Raw genomic sequence first — 21,134 nt, forward strand, 5'->3', positions numbered from 1 at the left:
GCCACCCCTAGGGAGGGAACCCTAGGTGGGGGCGCAGCCCCTCCCCTCCCCCCTATATATACTTGAGGTTTGGGGCTGCCCAAGACACGCGATTCAATCTCCCTGTTGGCGCAGCCCTACCTCTATTCCTCCTCGTCTCTCGTAGTGCTTGGCGAAGCCCTGCTGGAGTTCCGCGCTCCTCCACCACCACCACGCCGTCGTGCTGGTGCTGGATGGAGTCTTCCCCAACCTCTCATTCTCCCCTTGCTGGATCAAGGCGTAGGAGACGTCACCGGGCTGTACGTGTGTTGAACACGGAGGTGCCGTCCGTTCGGCACTAGGATCATCGGTGATTTGGATCACGACGAGTACGACTCCATCAACCCCGTTCACTTGAACGCTTCCGCTTAGCGATCTACAAGGGTATGTAGATGCACTCTCCTTCCCCTCGTTGCTAGATTACTCCATAGATTGATCTTGGTGATGCGTAGAAAATTTTGAATTTCTGCTACGTTCGCCAACAGTGGCATCATGAGCTAGGTTTATGCGTAGTTACTATGCATGAGTAGAACACAAAGTAGTTGTGGGCGTCGATATTGTCAATTATCTTGCCGTTACTAGTCTTATCTTGATTCGGCGGCATCGTGGGATGAAGCGGCCCGGACCAACCTTACACGTACGCTTACGTGAGACCGGTTCCACCGACTGACATGCACTAGTTGCATAAGGTGGCTGGCGGGTGTCTATCTCTCCCACTTTAGTCGGATCGGATTCGATGAACAGGGTCCTTATGAAGGGTAAATAGAAATTGGCAATTCACGTTGTGTTTTTGGCGTAGGTAAGAAACGTTCTTGCTAGAAACCTATAGCAGCCACGTAAAAATTTGCAACAACAATTAGAGGACGTCTAACTTGTTTTTGCAGCAAGTGTTTTTTGATGTGATATGGCCAAAGGATGTGATGAATGATATATATGTGATGTATGAGATCATGTTCTTGTAATAGGAATCACGACTTGCATGTCGATGAGTATGACAACCGGCAGGAGCCATAGGAGTTGTCTTTATTTTTTGTATGACCTGCGTGTCATTGAGAAACGCCATGTAATTTACTTTACTTTATTGCTAAACATGTTAGCCATAGTAGTAGAAGTAATAGTTGGCGAGCAACTTCATGGAGACACGATGATGGAGATCATGATGATGGAGATCATGGTGTCATGCCGGTGACAAGATGATCATGGAGCCCCAAGATGGAGGTCAAAGGAGCTATATGATATTGGCCATATCATGTCACTATTATTTGATTGCATGTGATGGTTATCATGTTTTTGCATCTTGTTTACTTAGAACGACGGTAGTAAATAAGATGATCCCTCATAATAATTTCAAGAAAGTGTTCCCCCTAACTGTGCACCGTTGCGACAGTTCGTTGTTTCGAAGCACCACGTGATGATCGGGTGTGATAGATTCCAACATTCACATACAACGGGTGTAAGACAGATTTACACATGCAAACACTTAGGTTGACTTGACGAGCCTAGCATGTACAGACATGGCCTCGGAACACAGAAGACCGAAAGGTCGAACATGAGTCGTATAGAAGATACGATCAACATGAAGATGTTCATCGATGTTGACTAGTCCGTCTCACGTGATGATCGGACACGGCCTAGTTGACTCGGATCATGTAATCACTTAGATGACTAGAGGGATGTCTATTTGAGTGGGAGTTCATAAGATGAACTTAATTATCCTGAACATAGTCAAAAGGTCTTCGCAAATTATGTCATGGCTCGCGCTTCAGTTCTACTGTTTAGATATGTTCCTGGAGAAAATTTAGTTGAAAGTTGATAGTAGCAATTATGCGGACTAGGTCCGTAAACTGAGGATTGTCCTCATTGCTTCATAGAAGGCTTGTGTCCTTAATGCACCGCTCAGTGTGCTGAACCTCGAACGTCGTCTGTGGATGTCGCGAACATCTGACATACACATTTTGATAACTACGTGATAGTTCAGTTAAACGGTTTAGAGTTGAGGCACCGAAGACGTTTTGAAACGTCGCGAAACATATGAGATGTTTCGAGGGCTGAAATTGGGATTTCAGGCTCGTGCCCACGTCAAGAGGTATAAGACCTCCGACGATTTTCTTAGCCTGCAAACTAAGGGAGAGAAGCTCAATTGTTGAGCTTGTGCTCAGATTGTCTGAGTACAACAATCATTTGAATCGAGTGGGAGTTGATCTTCTAGATGAGATAGTGATGTTTCTCCGAACTCATTACCACCAAGCTGCTAGAGCTTCGTGATGAACTATAATATATCAGGGACATATATGATGATCCTTTATATATTCGAGATGTTTGACACCACAAAAGTAGAAATCAAGAAGGAGCATCAATTGTTGATAGTTGGTGAAACCACTAGTTTCAAGAAGGGCAAGGGCAAGAAGGGATATTTCATGAAACGACAAATCAGCTGCTGCTCTAGTGAAGAAACCCAAGGTTGAACCCAAACCCGAGACTAAGTGCTTCTGTAATAAGGGGAACAGCCACTGGAGCAGAATTACCCTATATACTTGGTAGATGAGAAGGCTGGCAAGGTCGATAGAAGTATATTGGATATACATTGTGTTAATGTGTACTTTACTAGTACTCCTAGTAGCACCATGGTATTGGATACCGGTTCGGTTGCTAAGTGTTAGTAAACTCGAAATAAAAGGCTGCGGAGTAAACGGAGACTAGCTAAAGGTGAGCTGGCGATATGTGTTGGAAGTTATTTCCAAGCTTGATGTGATCAAGCATCGCACGCTCCCTCTACCATCGAGATTGGTGTTTGCATTGAGCATATACATGATTGGATTATGTCTATCGCGATACGGTTATTCATTTAAGGAGAGTAATGGTTACTCTGTTTATTTGAATAATACCTTCAATGGTCTTGCACCAAAATGAATGGTTTATTGAATCTCGATCGTAGTGATACACATGTTCATGCCAAAAGATATAAGATAGTAATGATACTGCCACCTACTTGTGGCACTGCCACGTAAGTCATATCGGTATAAAACGCATGAAGAAGCTCCATGTTGATGGATCTTTGGGCTCACTTGTTTTTGAAAAATTTGAGACATGCGAACCATGTCTATTGGTATATATGCATGAAGAAACTCCATGCAAATGGACCGTTTGGACTCACTTGATTTTGAATCACTTGAGACATGCAAATCATACCACATGGGCAAGATGACTGAAAGCCTCGTTTTCAGTAAAATGGAACTAGAAAGCAACTTGTTGGAAGTAATACATTTTGATGTGTGCAGTCCAATGAGTGCTGAGGCATGTAGTGGATATCATTATGTTCTTACTTCACAGATGATTTGAGTAGATGTTGAGTATATTTACTTGATGAATCACGAGTCTGAATTATTGAAAGGTTCAAGTAATTTCAGGGTGAAGTTGAAAGATCGTCGTGACAAGAGGATAAAAGATCTATGATATGATCATGGAGATGAATATCTGAATTACGAGTTTGGCACATAATTAAGACATTGTGGAAATTGTTTCACAACTAATACAGCCTGGAACACCATAGTGTGATGGTGTGTCCGAACATCATAACTGCACCCTATTGGATATGATGCATACCATGATGTCTCTTATCGAATTACCACGATAGTTTATGGGTTAGGCATTAGAGACAACCACATTCACTTTAAATAGGGCACCACGTAATTCCGATGAGATGACACCGTATGAACTATGGTTTAGAGAAACCTAAGCTGTCATTTCTTAAAAGTTTGGGGCTGCGACGCTTATGTGAAAAACTTTCAGGCTGATAAGCTTGAACCCAAAGCGGCTAAATGCATCTTCATAGGACACCCAAAATAGTTGGGTATACCTCATGTCTCAGATCCGAAAGCAATAAGGGATTGTTTCTAGAATCGGGTCCTTTCTCGAGGAAAAGTTTCTCTCGAAAGAATTGAGTGGGAGGATGGTGGAGACTTGATGAGGTTATTGAACAGTCTCTTCAACTAGTGTGTGGCAGGGCACAGGGAGTTGTTCCTGTGGCACCTACACCAATTGAAGTGGAAGCTTATGATAGTGATCATGAAACTTCAGATCAAGTCACTACCAAACCTCGTGGGATGACAAGGATGCATACTACTTCAGAGTGGTACGTAATCCTGTCTTGGAAGTCATGTTGCTAGACAACAATGAACCTACGAGCTATGGAGAAGCGATGGTGGGCCCGGATACCGATAAATGGCTCGAGGCCATAAAATCCGAGAGAGGATCCATGTATGAAAACAAAGTGTAGACTTTGGCAGAACGGCTCGATGGTCGTAAGGCTGTTGAGTACATATGGATTTTAAAAGGAAGACGGACAATGATGGTAAATGTCACCATTAAGAAAGCTCGACTTGTCGTTAAGATGTTTTCCGACAAGTTCAAGGAGTTGACTACGATGAGACTTTCTCACTCGTAGCGATGCTAAGAGTCTGTTGGAATTATATTAGCGATTACTGCATTATTTATGAAATCTTGCAGATAGGATGTCAAAACATTGTTTCCTCGACGATTTTCTTGAGGAAAGGTTGTATGTGATACAACCGGAAGGTTTTGTCAATCCTGAAAGATGCTAATAAGTATGCAAAGCTCCAGCAATCCTTCTAAGGACTGGAGTAAGCATCTCGGAGTTGGAATGTATGCTTTGATGAGATGATCAAAGATTTTGGGTGTATACAAAGTTTATGAGAAACTTGTATTTCTAAAGAAGTGAGTGGGAGCACTATAGAATTTCTCATGAATATATGTTGTTGACATATTGTTGATCAGAAATGACGTAGAATTTCTGGAAAGAATATAGGGTTATTTGGAAAGTGTTTTTCAATGGAATGCCGGGATTAAGCTACTTGAACATTGAGAATTAAGATCTATAAGGATAGATCAAAACGCTTAATAGTACTTTCAAATGAATACATACCGTGACAAGATTTTGAAGGAGTTCAAAATGGATCGGCAAAGAAGGAGTTCTTAGCTGTGTTATAAGGTGTGAACATTGAGTAAGACTCGAAACCTGACCGCGGCAGAATAGAGAGAAAGGACGAGGGTCGTCCCCTATGCTTTAGACGTAGGCTCTACAGTATGCTATGCTGTGTACCGCACCTAAAGTGTGCCTTGCCGTGAGTCAGTCAAGGGGTACAAGAGTGATCCAAGAATGGATCACAGGACAGCGGTCAAAGTTATCCTTAGTAAGTAGTGGATTAAGGAATTTTCTCGATTATGGAGGTGGTAAAAGAGTTCGTCGTAAAGGGTTACGCCGATGCAAACTTTGACACTAATCTAGATTATTCTGAGTAGTAAACTGGATTCGTATAGTAGAACAGTTATTTGGAATAGCTCCAAATAGAATGTGGTAGCTGCATCTGGGAGATGACATAGAGATTTGTGAAGTACATACGGATCTGAATGCTGCAGACCCATTGACTGAAACCTCTCTCACAAGCATAACATGATCAAACCCAGAACTCTTTGGGTGTTAGTCACATGGGGATGTGACCTTGAGTGTTAATCACATATCGATGTGAACTGGATTATTGACTCTAGTGCAAGTGGGAGACTGTTGGAAATATGCCCTAGAGGCAATAATAAATTGGTTATTATTATATTTCCTTGTTCATGATAATCGTTTATTATCCATGCTAGAATTGTATTGATAGGAAACTCAGATACATGTGTGGATACATAGACAACACCATGTCCCTAGTAAGCCTCTAGTTGACTAGCTCGTTGATCAATAGATGGTTACGGTTTCCTGACCATGGACATTGGATGTCGTTGATAATGGGATCACATCATTAGGAGAATGATGTGATGGACAAGACCCAATCCTAAGCCTAGCACAAGATCATGTAGTTCGTATGCTAAAGCTTTTCTAATGTCAAGTATCATTTCCTTAGACCATGAGATTATGCAACTCCCGGATACCGTAGGAATGCTTTGGGTGTACCAAACGTCACAACGTAACTGGGTGGCTATAAAGGTTCACTACAGGTATCTCCAAAAGTGTCTGTTGGGTTGGCACGAATCGAGACTGGGATTTGTCACTCCGTGTAAACAGAGAGGTATCTCTGGGCCCACTCGGTAGGACATCATCATAATGTGCACAATGTGATAAAGGAGTTGATCACGGGATGATGTGCTACGGAACGAGTAAAGAGACTTGCCGGTAACGAGATTGAACAAGGTATCGGGATACCGACGATCGAATCTCGGGCAAGTATCGTACCGCTAGACAAAGGGAATTGTATACGGGATTGATAAAGTCCTTGACATCGTGGTTCATCCAATGAGATCATCATGGAGCATGTGGGAGCCAACATGGGTATACATATCCCGCTGTTGGTTATTAGCCGGAGAGTTGTCTCGGTCATGTCTGCATGTTTCCCGAACCCGTAGGGTCTACACACTTAAGGTTCGATGACGCTAGGGTTATAGGGAAAGTATGTACGCGGTTACCGAATGTTGTTCGGAGTCCCGGATGAGATCCCGGACGTCACGAGGAGTTCCGGAATGGTCCGGAGGTAAAGATTAATATATAGGAAGTATGGTTTTGGCCACCGGAAGTGTTCCGGGCATCACCGATAGTGTATCAGGACCATCGGAGGGGTCCGGGGGTCCACCAGGTGGGGCCACCAGCCCCGGAGGCTTACATGGGCCAATAGTGGGAAGGGACCAGCCCCTAGGTGGGCTGGGGCGCCTCCCACCAAGGCCCAAGGCGCCTCCAAGAGGGGAAGGGGGCAAACCCTAGGGCAGATGGGCCCTAAGGCCCACCCTAGGTGCGCCTCCCCTCTCCCCCTTGTGGCCGCCACCCAGATGGGATCTGGGGGCTGCCGCCACCCCTAGGGAGGGAACCCTAGGTGGGGGCGCAGCCCCTCCCCTCCCCCTATATATACTTGAGGTTTGGGGTGCCCAAGACACGCGATTCAATCTCCCTGTTGGCGCAGCCCTACCTCTATTCCTCCTCGTCTCTCGTAGTGCTTGGCAAAGCCCTGCTGGAGTTCCATGCTCCTCCACCACCACCATGCCGTCGTGCTGCTGCTGGATGGAGTCTTCCCCAACCTCTCCTTCTCCCCTTGCTGGATCAAGGCGTAGGAGACGTCACCGGGCTGTACGTGTGTTGAACACGGAGGTGCCGTCCGTTCGGCACTAGGATCATCGGTGATTTGGATCACGACGAGTACGACTCCATCAACCCCGTTCACTTGAACGCTTCCGCTTAGCGATCTACAAGGGTATGCAGATGCACTCTCCTTCCCCTCGTTGCTAGATTACTCCATAGATTGATCTTGGTGATGCGTAGAAAATTTTGAATTTCTGCTATGTTCCCCAACACATATTTGTGTTAGCCACCAAGTCTGAACTATCCGCTTTATGCTTACCATTATTCCCATGGCCTCCTTGGTTGTGGTGCTGCCCTTTTGCCCTGTCGTTCTTCTTTCCCTTTTCCGGTTTGTCCTCCTCTGAATCCGGATACTTAGTATTATCTGAATCGGCATATTTAACCAAAGCAGCCATGAGTGTTGACATGTCGTTGCAGTGACGTTTGAGCCTTTCCAACTTCTGTTTCAACGGCTTGAAACGGCAATTGCCCTCTAACGTTAACACTGCGGTGTCTGCATTGATACGATCTGATGAATGCAAAATCGCCGAGACCCGTTTGACCCAATGGGTCGTGGACTCTCCTTCCTCTTGGACAGAAGCGGCCAGATCTACAATCGACATTGGCTACTTACATGTATCCTTGAAGTTCTGGATAAATCGGTGCTTCAGTTCGGCCCATGATCCAATAGAGTTGGTTGGCAAGCTCTTCAACCAAGTGCGAGTTATTCCTTCAAACATCATGGTGAAATATTTAGCACACACCGCCTCATCCACATCTAACATCTCCATTGCCATCTCATAGCTCTCCACCCACGCCTCTGGCTGCAAATCGGCGGTGTCATTTGGTACCTTACGAGGTCCCTTGAAATCCTTGGGCAGTCGCACATTACGCAATGCGGGAGTTAAACACGGTACCCCTAGGGAACTGAACATCACCCCTGGCTCCACGGAGGCAGTAGGGTGAACCGGAGTATGTTGTCGTGCTTCGTATCGAGCTGTCAACTCGGCCTCTTGACGTGCGCGGCCGTGGTCCACAACATCTTGCGCATTAGCACCTCCCCCGGCCAGGTTGTTCCCCCGTGGCGAATTTCGGCGGTGCACTACTAGACACGGCCGGTTCGTCTTCCACGTGCCTGCTATAACTCCGGCTTGGACGGGGATTGGAATGAATCCTCTCACGGCTGTGTGAATATGCTTGCTGTTGATATAGTGTTGTCTGAAGGAGATCCCTGGCCCGACGCGCTTCCACTGCAACTGGTGAATCGCCGTCGGTTGGGAGGGCCGCCAGATGCGAAGCGGCGGCCACAATGTTGTCCAACGGGTTGGAATAATGCCCGGGCGGCGTTGATGGTACAATGTTGTTCTAGCGAGGCAGGTCCGTCGCGCGCGGCTGAACCGGCGCTCCTGCTCCCGGCGCCCCCGCCCGGTTTAGCGTGGGTTGGTTACCAGCTCCTACACCTGGCGTGTTGAAAAGATTCTGCGGCTCATAAACCGACGGAAGACGTGATCGGTACCTTCTTCTCATGACCTCCTCCGAAGCATTCTGATCAAGTCTAATCCGATAAGCCTGTGCTTCCAACTCGGCCCGCTCCGTAGCCATCCTGGCGTTCTCTGCAGCCAGGTCCGCTTTAGCCTGGGCTATCTGATCTTTCACTTTTAGAATCTTCGCATCGTGTTGATCCCTGGCTGCTGCGTCTACCTCCGCGGACATCAGTGCCGCCAGAGCGTCGAACAAATCAGATAAGACTTGGGCCGGAGGCGGCGCCGAGCTTCCTGCCCCTGCTGGTGTGGCCGTTGTTGAACCGGAGAGCACTGCTGCGGTGGTAGATGAATGAGGCGCCGATCGTGTGCCGGCCATGAAGATGGCGGCCCGGTTTGGCAGACCGGGGGAATCTGGAATATTGTTGCCCTCGGATCCTCCCTCAATCCGGCCGTCCTGCAATTGGTAAAGCGATTCGGTTTCTCCAGAAGACTCGTCATTAGAGCAGACTACGGTTTCTCCATCAGAGACCGGTCCGTCCTCGTACCCCGATCCATGGACGACACCTACGAAAACATGCCTTGCCTCAGGCTGAACCGGCGAAGAACTTGCACGCCGAGCCGTTTCGATGATGTCGGTGGAGATGTCCGGCTCGGGGGCCGGTTCGTCGATCTTGCCGATGAAGACGTGAATCCCACCAAAGGGGACCCGGTACCCATATTCGATTGAATCGGCCTCGGGACCCCATCCTGAGTTGTCGATGTAGAGCTTTCCACGGCGACTCTTCGTCATCCGGCCCACGGCGTATCCCTTGAGTCCATCGAAGCTGCCCTTCAAGAACTCAAAACCAGCATGCGATAGCCCCACGGTGGGCGCCAACTGTCGTGGGTTTGTCACGGCAGATGTCCTCGTGAAAGGACTTAGTCGTGGATCCATCACTACGGGTTAGCTTGAAGGGGTTAAACCAGACAAAGGGACACGGAAGTTTATACTAGTTCGGCCCCTTCGATGAAGGTAAAAGCCTACGTCTAGTTGTGATTGGTATTGCTATGGGTTCGGAGGCCAGGGAGCGAATCCGCTTTGTCTGGCTCTCGAGTTGTTCTCTCTCCTTGAACCGCCGTCGGGTCACCCCTTTATATACTCAGGAGGACTCCGGCCGGTCTACAGAGTCCCGAGGCTGGCTCATACAAGTGTCCGCCTCGGTCTCCTCTTTCCTATCTTATAATACAAGTTTATACAATCATGGCGGTTTACTATCATGGGCCCTAAATCGCCTGCGGGCTCTGGGCCTCTAAGCCTTATCCGTAAAGCGCCATCTTCTGGGTTTCTTTGGGCTTCAGTATAGGTGAAGGTGAACCGGCCCCTCCTGGGCGGTTTACCCTTAGTGGTTATATCCTCAACAGCGGCCGCGCCGTCAAGAAGGAGAAGGCCGCCGCCGACGACGAGAACGGCGGCAACGTCGGCGACTTCGCGGCGCTCAGCGACTTCTTCGCCCCGTAGATGTATTTTTTTAATAATTTATGTAAACGCCGAACATGTTTAATATGAATGTCAAGTTAGCCGAATTTATGCCGAAGTTGACCGAACTTTGCCGAATTCATATGTTTTAAAATATAAAAAAATGAAAGTATGGGGCGATCGGCTGGGAACCTGTTCGCCCCCACGCGCCAATCTACCGCCGGCTCAGCTCTCAGGGGCTCTTTTTCGATGCCCCTGGGGCCGAACAGCTGGAGATGCTCTTATTGCATTCAACCTGCTCTGCTGTTTCAGCTTCCTCTCCGTCCAATCCATCACTAGATGCATACTAAATTTTTACCAACAAGATCTACTAAGTATTACTATATGTCATGTTAAAGTGGTATCCAAACTGCTCGCATGAGCAACTTGTAAGGGTCCAGTGTGCAGTTCAAGACTAACAACTAAGCTGACTATAATTAGAAGAGACAGCTCGGTAAACGATGATTACTCTGTACTTTACTCGGTAGTTAGCCATGACTTGGAGAAAAGGTGATTCTTGACCTCATGATCCAGCACACGTACAAAGAAACTGAATCACACGGATGGTGTGAACGGCCACGGGCTGGCATCATTTGACCAGCCCGGGATATGTTATACTGTATAATATTTGCAGCGAGCACTGACGTCCGTCTGACATGCATACATCGCTCTCGCCGTCGCCATGAACGTAGCTGAGAGTCGAGGGTCAAACGACATTGTATCTAGTGACACAGCCGCTACGTTTGTGTGCACACGCGGCCCATGAAGACGAAGACGGTGCCAAATGCCATCTCCACCGGCGTCCGCGTGGCTCCGATCCGCCGCTCCGTGCGGCTCCATCTCGTCCCACTCCCGTCCATCCATCCATAGCTGAAACTGAAAGTCCCACACATCATCACCGCACCGCCCTTGTTAGCAGCCATGACCGCTCTCGACTTCATGCCCGCCGAGAAGCCCCCCCAAGCCGGCAGCGTCGCTCTTGGCACCACCACCCACAATGCCGCCGCCGCTGCCGCCATGCGGGTGCGCGAGTTCGTCCAGCAGAGGAGGCTGGAGGGGAAGGTGGCCATCGTCACCGGCGGGGCGCGCGGGATCGGGGAGGCGATCGTGCGCGCGTTCGTCCGGCACGGCGCGCGCGTGGTGATCGCCGACATCGACGACGCGGCGGGCGAGGCTCTGGCCGCCGCGCTGGGCGGCGCCCTCTGCAGCTACGTGCACTGCGACGTGTCGGTGGAGGCCGACGTGGAGCGCGCGGTCGGTTGCTGCGTGGCGCGGTACGGGCGTCTGGACGTCCTCTGCAACAACGCCGGCGTGCTGGGCCGGCAGGCGCCGCCCTCGGGAGCGGGCGCGGGCGCCAAGAGCGGCGGCATCGCGACCCTGGACGCCGCCGAGTTCGACCGGGTGCTGCGCGTGAACACGCTCGGCGCGGCCCTCGGCATGAAGCACGCGGCGCGGGCCATGCTGCAGCGCCGCGGCGCAGGCGGGAGCATCGTGTCGGTGGCGAGCGTGGCCGGCGTGCTGGGCGGGATGGGCCCGCATGCGTACACGGCGTCGAAGCACGCGCTGGTGGGGCTGACCAAGAACGCGGCCTGCGAGCTCGGGGAGCACGGCATCCGCGTGAACTGCGTGTCCCCCTTCGGCGTGGCCACGCCAATGCTGGTGAATGCGTGGCGCCACAGCCACCATGATGAAGATGAAGACGGGAGCGCGGCGGCGCCGGTGAGCGCGGAGGAGGTGGAGAAGGCGGAGGAGATGGTGCGCGGCATGGCGACGCTCAAGGGAACGACGTTGAGGGCAGGGGACATCGCGGAGGCGGCGCTGTTCCTGGCCAGCGACGAGTCGAGGTACATCTCCGGGCACAACCTCGTCGTCGACGGCGGCGTCACCACCTCCAGGAACGTCATCGGGCTGTGATGGATGGTTAAGTCAAACCGATTGAGATGTAGTTGGAGCCTTGGAGGGTAGTACGCTCGAGTGTCGCAATCAAGTACAGCTCTAGTGAGTGGGCCAAGCCGCATGCACGAACTGTACTTAAATTAATTATAAGTTGGCAATAGTGGTAAGACTAGTCATAATGGAGAGTAACATACACTAATAACATACACGTATCCCTAGACTATGTTACTAACCTCATAATGGGTAGTAATTAAGTGTGATAACATGCAAGGATTCATTTATTAGGTTATATACTCATATTGCATTGGGACATGCGATGTTACAGTAACTAGCTAAGTTACTACAACTCCCTCTCTCCTCATTAACTCATTGCCACATAAGCAAATTTGCTGAGGCTGGTCACAGTGGGAAGGAACTTAAGAGTAACATCACACACTCCAATACAACTTTGCTTATGTGGCATGTATTTAATGAAGAGATAGGTGCTTGTGATAACTAGCTAAGTTATCGGAATATCACACACTCCAAGAAACAATGAGTCTATAACCTAATAAATACATCGTTGCATGACACTACATAGATGTTCCTACCCACTATGGAGGTAATAACATAGTTTAGGAAAGTGTGAAGTTACTAGCTTATGTTCTTGCCCATTGTGACCAGCCTGAGTTGTACTCGATGTTACTGCTGAAATTACTCCCACTGTGGCTAGTCTAAGTAGGAGTAATTAGCTGGTGTTTGTTCGATCTGTTTGACCTGAAGAGTGGTTATGTCGTCAACTATGGATTTGCCTGGTTTTTCTTCTTTGTTACCTAAGGCCTCTTTTGGTTCATAGATAGGATTATCGTAGGAATAGGAATTGTGTAGGAAATAAGATGACATGTATCTCAAATCCTATGAGTAGGAATAGGAAACGAGATGTCATTTGGTTGACACCAAAAGAATTTTTCCATTGAGTCTAGGCTAATTTTTATTTTCCTATGAAATATGAAGGATAGGAACCAATCCTATGTAGGAATAGGAATCCATTCCTATGAACCAAAGCTATGTAGGAATAGGAATCCATTCCTATGAACCAAAAGGCTCTAAAGGAAAAAAATCCTATAAGAATCCTATCCTCTAAAATTCCTATGAAATTCCTCCAAGGAGGCCTAAATTGCTGTCGTGCCCAGATCGAGAAGAATTGTTTAGTTCAGCAGTACAAAGTGACGCAGGAGTAGTATATTCCTGTTCGGGACTGACGGTGTTGGAGGCAGCCACTGAGTTCAGCCGGGGAAACATCTGGCACATAATGTTTCATCGTGTGTTTGCGATTAAGTAGAAATAAAAATCAAAATGTAGCGAAAATCATGTGAAGCAAAGAATTCCTGAAGCTTGACATCGCCAAGGCTTTTGATTCGGTAAGCTGGGCATACCTGATGGAGGTCCTGGAGGCGATGGGGTTTGGGCAGAGATGGCGCGACATGATTTCACTGATTTTGTCCTCCACATCATCAATGGTTCTTTTAAACGGGATACCTGACTCACCTTTTGTTCACTTGCGAGGCTTCGGCAGGGAGACCCTTTGTCCCCGCTGCTTTTCATCATTGCCATGGAACCATTGCAGCGGCTCCTATCGATGGCTGCAGAGCGAAACATTCTATCACCATTGTGATCTCGGATTGACCGCTTCCGATCCAGCTTCAACGCTGATGACGCGGCCCTTTTCATCAACCCCACCATGGATGATTTTCTTGTTGTTCAAGCCATTCTCAAGATCTTTGGTAATGCTTTTGGTCTATCCACTAATATCAGCAAAACGGTGGTTTATCCCATCACTTGTCATGGAATTGAGCTGGATCCCATGCTGGCTATTTTTGGTGGGATACTAGGGACTCTCCCATGTAAATATTTGGGACTGCCTCTAGGTGTCAGGAAGCCCAGGAGGGCCAGGTGCAGTCGGTGCTGGATAAGATGGCGGGAAAGCTATCGCCTAGGAAAGGCAGATTGCTAAACATGATGGGGAGGCTGGTTTACATCAACTCAGTGGTCACTAACACTGCCATTTATTTCATAACAGCCTTCCAACCGGATAAATGGTTCATTAGAAAGGTGGACAAACTCAGAAGAAATTTCCTATGAGAAATTGAAGAAAGAGCGGCTGGATCTAAGTGTCTTGTTAACTGGAAGCGGGCCCGCTCCCCCAAGATTGTTGGTGGGTTAGGTATCAAGAACATCGAGTGTTTCAGCCGGGCATTGCGCTTGAGATGGGAATGGTTCAAATGGGATGACGTCGATCGACCGTGGGAAGGATCTCCTACCCCGTGCGACGCTATTGATAGACAATTGTTCTCGAGCTGTTCCTCTATTCAGTTGGGTGATGGTCGGCTTGCGCTGTTCTGGATGAACAGATGGATGCATGGGAAGGCCCCTTATTTGATTGCACTGGAGTTTTTCAAGTTGGCGCGTTTCAAGAAAATTACTGTCAAAAAGGCTTTGACAAACGGCCGGTAGATGCAAGGTCTGCAAAGAATGAACAGCGAAGAGCAGCTAGCACAATTTGTCAAAATTTGGGAGGAGCTTCAGCTGGTGAGCCTTTCGGAAGCAAAGGATGTGATCAGATGGTCACTCACGGCAAACGGCTTCTACTCGGCGTGCTCTGCGTATGGCATCCAGTTTGCGGCCAGGATCGAGCAGCCGTATCTTGAGAGAATATGGAGATGCAAGATGGAGGGGAAGGTCAAATTTTACCTTTGGTTACTCCTGCAGAATAGGAACTGGACGGCGGATAGACTGCTAGCGCGGAATTGGCCGCATAATGATCGGTGCAAGTTGTGTGATCAAGAGCCTGAATCTGGAATGCATTTGACGCTGGGGTGTTCTTTTGCAAAGGAGATATGGTTCCACTTCCAGGGATCTAACATCAGGATGTGGCGTATTGCGTCTTCGGCTAGCTCGATTACTGATTGGTGGAGAAGGCTATGCTCCGGACGCGGTCCAAAGAACAAGGTGCAGGAGGATATCACGTTGGCGGCCGCACCGGTGGAAGGAGCGCAATAAGAATTGACTGGGTTCATGCTGACTGATTTAATCAGCGATGATGTAAAATTATACTATGAGGCGACTGGGCAGGGTCAGGTTATTACGTAAAGCAAGTCCCGATCCTATCTGGGGCCTGTCCCAGAAGGATGTTGTATTGTCTGATTTTTTCCTCTCTTCTGCTATAATGCAAAAGCAGAGCTCCTGCTATTCCCGTCAAAAATATCAACCTAAGATCGAATCGATTTGATCTCGGCCAGGCCAAGCCGAGCCGCCCCTGTGTGTACTTAATTAGCTTAATTAGCTTGGTAACCAGTGGCTGTTTGTTTACTGAATCTGCATGAGCAACGCGTTGGACATTGGCCTGTCACCTGACTTCTTTCCTCCGAGTGAACAAAATCTGAAAACGAGGAGGAAATCAAGCCTCGACGGCAGAGCAAAGCAGTGACTTTGCAGAAGTTTAGAAATTAATTAGTAGAATGGAGGGATGGCAGGAGACTTTGCAGTGGCAAGTGGCAATACAAGTAGACTAGTAGTATAGTACTGTAGATGTCAAATCTACGAAAGAAGAACGACGGACTGACTAAGATTAAGACTTTGCCGGTGGACTATGTATGTATTCCATCCGTTCGGAAATATTTGTCATCAAAGTGAATAAAAAGAGATGTATCTAGATGTATTTCAGTTCTAGATACAACTTTTTTAATCTATTTTGATGACAAGTATTTTCGAACGAAGGGAGTAACATATAATCAGCAAGTTGTGGTGACAAACAGAACGACAGGGTTGCTTGCTATTCGTTGCTTTTCCCCTTGCTCATGCTTTCCTTATGATATTTGGGAGATATTTGGTGCAGGAAACATATACGTATGTAAAGAGGCCAACACAAGTCACAGAGACTTGTAACTGGGGAGAAGGATGGCCATGCCGCGCCGATCGAGTCCAGGCAACGCCCAAGGGTACGGGAGCGCAACACTCGGCTGTACCGCGTTTGGTTTTCACTGTGTGCAAGTGGTGGCAGAAATCACAGATTTGACCTCAGGCAGAAATCAAATCACAAACTGACTTGGTCACGAAAAAATTTCACTCTGCTGACCTTTTGGTGTGGTGCCCGACATCTGGGCGCCGCACCCTACTGTGCAGCGCCTTCCCCTTAGGCGTCGCACATCCTGCCAGCGTGGCAGCCCTGGTCCAGTTGCGGCTCCACACGCATCTGTGCAGCGCCTAAGAGCTACGCGCCACACTTTGACGTGCAGCGCCTAGCCCTTGGGCACTGCACAGTGACTTAAGCGTGGCCGTCCCAGCCTGACCAGGCAGTTCTTCATCTCTCCGCTAGAGCAGCGGCGGCGGCGGCGCCCCCATCTAATCCCCCCACATCCCTCTCAGATCTGAAGATTTGATCCGTGGATTCGATCCCCAATCCATCCTACTAGGTAAACTCTTCCCTTCTCTTTCTTTTGCTCCGTAAATTTGTTGCCATTCTAGAGATTTGTCCATGATTTGATGGAACCCTTGATTTGTTTGGTTTGCTCGATTTAGGATGTGTATTCATATTGGTAGTACCGTAGTGTTATTTATTAGTTCACAATATATGATTCTTGTTGTTGAAACCCTAGATTGTTTAGTTTTTTTAGATATATATGAGATGCCTATTTTTGTTTAGTTTATTTGAGATGAAGATGAACTTTTATATGTTTATTGTTTGAAATTGTAAGGATGGTTTGGCTTCTGGACGATGTCTACGACGTGCAACACCGGGCCTACATGATGCGCGAGAAGGATAAGGTAATAATGAGTAATCTAAATATTTTGCAAATTTGCCTTTAGTTGAAATTTACATGCCCTAAGATTTGTCATTACTTGTTTTTTGCAGAAGCTTGAACCTCTGAAGATTCGGTATCACGGGGTCTCTGGTCCTGCCATGCCTTACGATGAGCGGTACACACCGTACATCAAGCAGGCAGGACTACTCCCGTGGATTCTGTTGGTCAACCGGTCCACGCCGAATCTGAACGCTCCACTGGTGTCCGCTCTTGTTGATCGGTGGAGGCCAGAGACCCACAGTTTCCATCTTCGGACCGGGGAGATGACCGTGACGCTCGAGGATGTCTCGTTGATCACCGGTCTTGCTATCGACGGGAGGCCTCTATGTATGAGCACCGATTCTGATGGGTGGCGCGAGCAGATGATTGCTCTTATCGGTATGGCTCCTACCGAGGCTGAGGATGATGTAGAGGAGGGAGAAGAGAAGAAGAAGAGGGAAAGGAAGGCAGCCGGAGCTGCTTTCACGTGGATTCAAAATAACTTTGCGACGTGCCCTCCGGATGCAACTGATGATGTGATCCAGACACATGCTCGTGTGTATATGTGGTACATTGTGTCGAGGACTTTGTTTCCTGACTCCACTGGCAAGAACGCTCCATGGATGTGGCTGAAGGCGTTGACCGTCTTCGATAGCAAATGGAGCTGGGGTTCAGCGACTCTTGCCTACTTGTACCGACAGGTAGTTGGTCTGTTTTGTGATCAACTCATTTATTCATTAGCAATGCAAGCTTGCTGTCAAGTTAACATTGTTTTTCTTTCATATGTAGCTGGATGATGCGTGTTGCAGGATCACACCTAGTGCAGGCATTGGTGGTAATCTGCTTCTACTTTCTGTATGGAGCTGGGAGCGTCTGCCTGTTGGACGCCCGAAGAGCGTCAAGTTTGATCCTTGGTATGCAGATGAACATGACGAATTACGGCGCCCCACGTGGGCTTACAAGTGGGATATCGTTTCCGAGATGACGAACGATGTCAATCTCATGTACCAAAAGTACATTGCCGAGTTGGACACGATTACGCCTGAGCAGGTAAGGAGGTCATTACTTTAGTCCTTTCTCATGCTTGCTTGAAAAATAGTTATCAAATTTGCATTGTTGCCCTCTTTCATAGGTGGAATGGCAGCCATATGGCGCGGGTGAGAGCTTGGGGTACACCGCGGACTTCCGCCTCAACCCGATGTGCTTGCGAGATAAGGATCTCTGGCTTATGCGGTGCCCACTGATATGCAACTGGGCGGTTGAGTCTCATTTGCCGCATCGCGGGTATCGTCAGTTTGGTCTTTTCCAGCCTCACCCGCCGGATTGGGTGGACACGGATAAAGCACTTCATAGGTAAGAGAGCATGTGTGCGTATTGTCTAATCATCGGGACTCCTTTTGATTGTGCTAATGTTTGGTTTTATACCACGCAGGTTGGATAGGAGAAGGCAACGGAAGATAAAGGACTGGGCCAAGCATCATTCTGCGTATGTTACCCGCTTCCAGCTTTGTGTGGAGCAAGCTCGTAGCACTGCACGCGCCCCGCTTCGTGAGCACAACTCACTTGCTTTTGATAACTACATACGATGGTTTATTGGAACTACTCGAGTTGAGATATGCCTGCCGGCATATAATGAGGATATTCTTGAAGAACCCGTAAACTTTGAGGATCTAGCAAAGGGGAAGTACAACAGAGATGTCAGGCTAGGGCAAGGAGTCCCTGCTGTTCCGGTGATTAACTATGTGGTAAAGTGTTCCCCTCTTTACTTTCCTGTTGACCGTATTACACATGTTTGAATGGCTAACGCATTCATTTTTTCTCATCCGCAGCGCACCGAGATCAAGAAAGCAGCTGATGAGAGCCAGTCTATTCTGGAGAAGACACCGGTTGGAACTGGCAATGATGATGGTTCACTACGAGCATTCCTCAAGGTACATATCGCATTCACTATGAGAGCCAGTCTATGTTGCGAAGTTTGATATCTTACACACTTGTTCGTGTTACAGCGTCAGGCCAAGAAGTTAAGGCGGTTATCGAACCTTCTCGGTTGCCGTGATCCTGAATATGATGAACCATCTGCCTCTAGGTCTGGTACACCATCAGACCCCGCACCTCACCATGAGGGGGACGATGTGAGTTCCTCATATGCTTATATGGATGATGAGGGTGGGATCACCCAAGAGGTATGACTAATCCTTTAGATGTGATTCTCACTTGATTACGACATCGGCCTTCACCATATTGTTTCGTTGTGTGATAGGGCGATGAGCTTGATGATGACATGACTTTGGCGGACGCTCAAGCTCAGTCCGCATATGTGTTCAAGCCTAGGCAGCCCAGACGCCGGTACACGCCCAACGACTATGACAACAGAGGCAACCCAAAGGTGGTCGTAGGGACCTCGCGGATGGCTAGCTTGGATGATGAGGCGGAGGAGGAGGCGGAGGCGGAGGCGGAGGCGGAGGCGGAGGCGGAGGAGGAAGTGCACGAAGAGGATCCTCGTGCTCCTAAGAAGAAGAAGCTTGCCTGCAGGCGTGCCACCAGGAACACGCGCGGAAGGCATTAGTGCTTGTTCATGTTAATTGTAGCCGTTTAATTAGTTTGACGAACTTGTGAGGTTATGTTATATGTTGGTGAACTCTTACTAGTGTGGTATTTGTGTTTGCGAACCTGAAGTAATGTTGAATTGTCTTAAATGATATGATGTTCAAGTTATTAGTTTCTGTAGTTTACAATATTTTTATTATGTTATATGTTGGTGAACTCTTAGTAGTGCAGTTTACAGTATTTTTATTATGTGAGTGTTGCTGCAGGAGGCCAAAATGGCATCTGTTTCTGCAGTTTTGCTTATAGCAGCACTGCAGCGCCCAATATATAGGCGATGCACTGTACTGTGTGGCGCCCAACAATTGGGCGCTGCACTGTATAGTGCAGCGCCCTGTCCTTAGGCGCTGCACTACTTCCAACATCTCACATCCAGAGAACCACAGTTGGCTTGCATCACATCCACAATACTTAAAATGACTGCAGCATCACAACAATTTGAACAAACATAATTTTTTAAGCCGACGAGTTCATAACTTAAGACAATTCAAACATTACTACGACATGGTTCACGACACATTCATTACAAATGACAAATGGCAGCTTGCCCTAGAAGATAGTTCACCAACATCTCACATGCCCTCACAACTTCATGACACATTCATTAGAAAATGGTTGACGACGAGTGCACCGAAGCGAAGTTCCTACTGAGTAGAGCGAGGCCATTTCCCCTTCTTGTCACGTGCCGAGTCCTCCTCTTGCGCCTCGCGAGCCTTTGCAAGCTTTCTTGCCCTCTCCTCCTCATGAGCAAGTTTCGCTTGGCGTGCCCTCTCCTCCTCTCATTTCTTCCGCTCCATCCTCTCCTTCTGACGACGCTCTTCCTCTAAGCCTCTTCGAAACGATTCTTCGAACCATCGTTGCCGCCTAAGACAATCTGCGTATTGGTCCTTTTTCACATCTTCTGGCACTTCAAGATCTATCCACGTGAAGTACTTGCATAGAGGAGGCGATGACTGCATAAAAATTTGTTGTTAGTGTTGACACACATTTGAGAGTAACATTTTACTTCTCGAGCTTACCGGTGGTTGGTCATAGGCGTTAGTTGGAAGTGCACGATCATAAGCATAGTTCGGGCATACGAAATATCTCCGCCCTTCCATCCATGCTTTCTTTTGGTCGGTGGACACCTTCACCTTGCAAACATCTCCACACCAACAAGGCGGGATGTTGACATCTTTCTCCTTCACCTTGTCCAAAGATGCGTCCTCCCACTTGTTCGGCATGTCTTCTTGGTTAGCACACGGTGGCCTCGTCATGAAACCGGATGAAGCCATGCCTACAAAACCAAGAATTATTGGTCAACCCTAACCCCCACTTAACAATAACCACAACCCTAACACCAACATAACCCTAACCCTAGCATACTATGAAAACCTAACCATACCAAATTAGCAAAGAAACACAAATTTCCAAATCCTATCAAAAACTAGGGTTTCCCCCAAACTAGCAAGATTTGAGCAAATGTGACAATTCCTATGGATGAAAACGAGGGGATCGGAGGAGATTACCTTAAGGGAGGGGTTGGCTTCGAAATCCACGGTCAAATACTCCGGATCTGAGAAGGATTTGAGAGGGGGAGAGAGGAGGGCAGAGGGGAGGCACTGAGCTTCGGGTTTGTGTGGAGGGTGGGGTGTGTGGGGTGGGGATGGGTGGGAGGGAGTTGGTGCAGCCTAATAAATGTCCAGGGGTGCAGCGCC

General features: G+C 48.2%; 1 protein-coding gene across 1 annotated transcript; it reads left to right on the forward strand.

Annotated features, from left to right (window-relative positions):
• The first annotated feature begins 11,038 nt into the window (after positions 1-11,038).
• On the forward strand, positions 11,039-12,318 carry LOC119357569 (sex determination protein tasselseed-2-like). The gene has a single exon (XM_037624476.1). It carries the CDS (start codon positions 11,039-11,041, stop codon positions 12,029-12,031), a length of 993 nt encoding a protein of 330 aa, XP_037480373.1. The 3' UTR covers positions 12,032-12,318.
• Positions 12,319-21,134: the final 8,816 nt, after the last annotated feature.

Source organism: Triticum dicoccoides, chromosome 2A (genome assembly GCF_002162155.2).
Source record: "Triticum dicoccoides isolate Atlit2015 ecotype Zavitan chromosome 2A, WEW_v2.0, whole genome shotgun sequence".
NCBI classification, from domain to species: Eukaryota; Viridiplantae; Streptophyta; class Magnoliopsida; order Poales; family Poaceae; genus Triticum; species Triticum dicoccoides.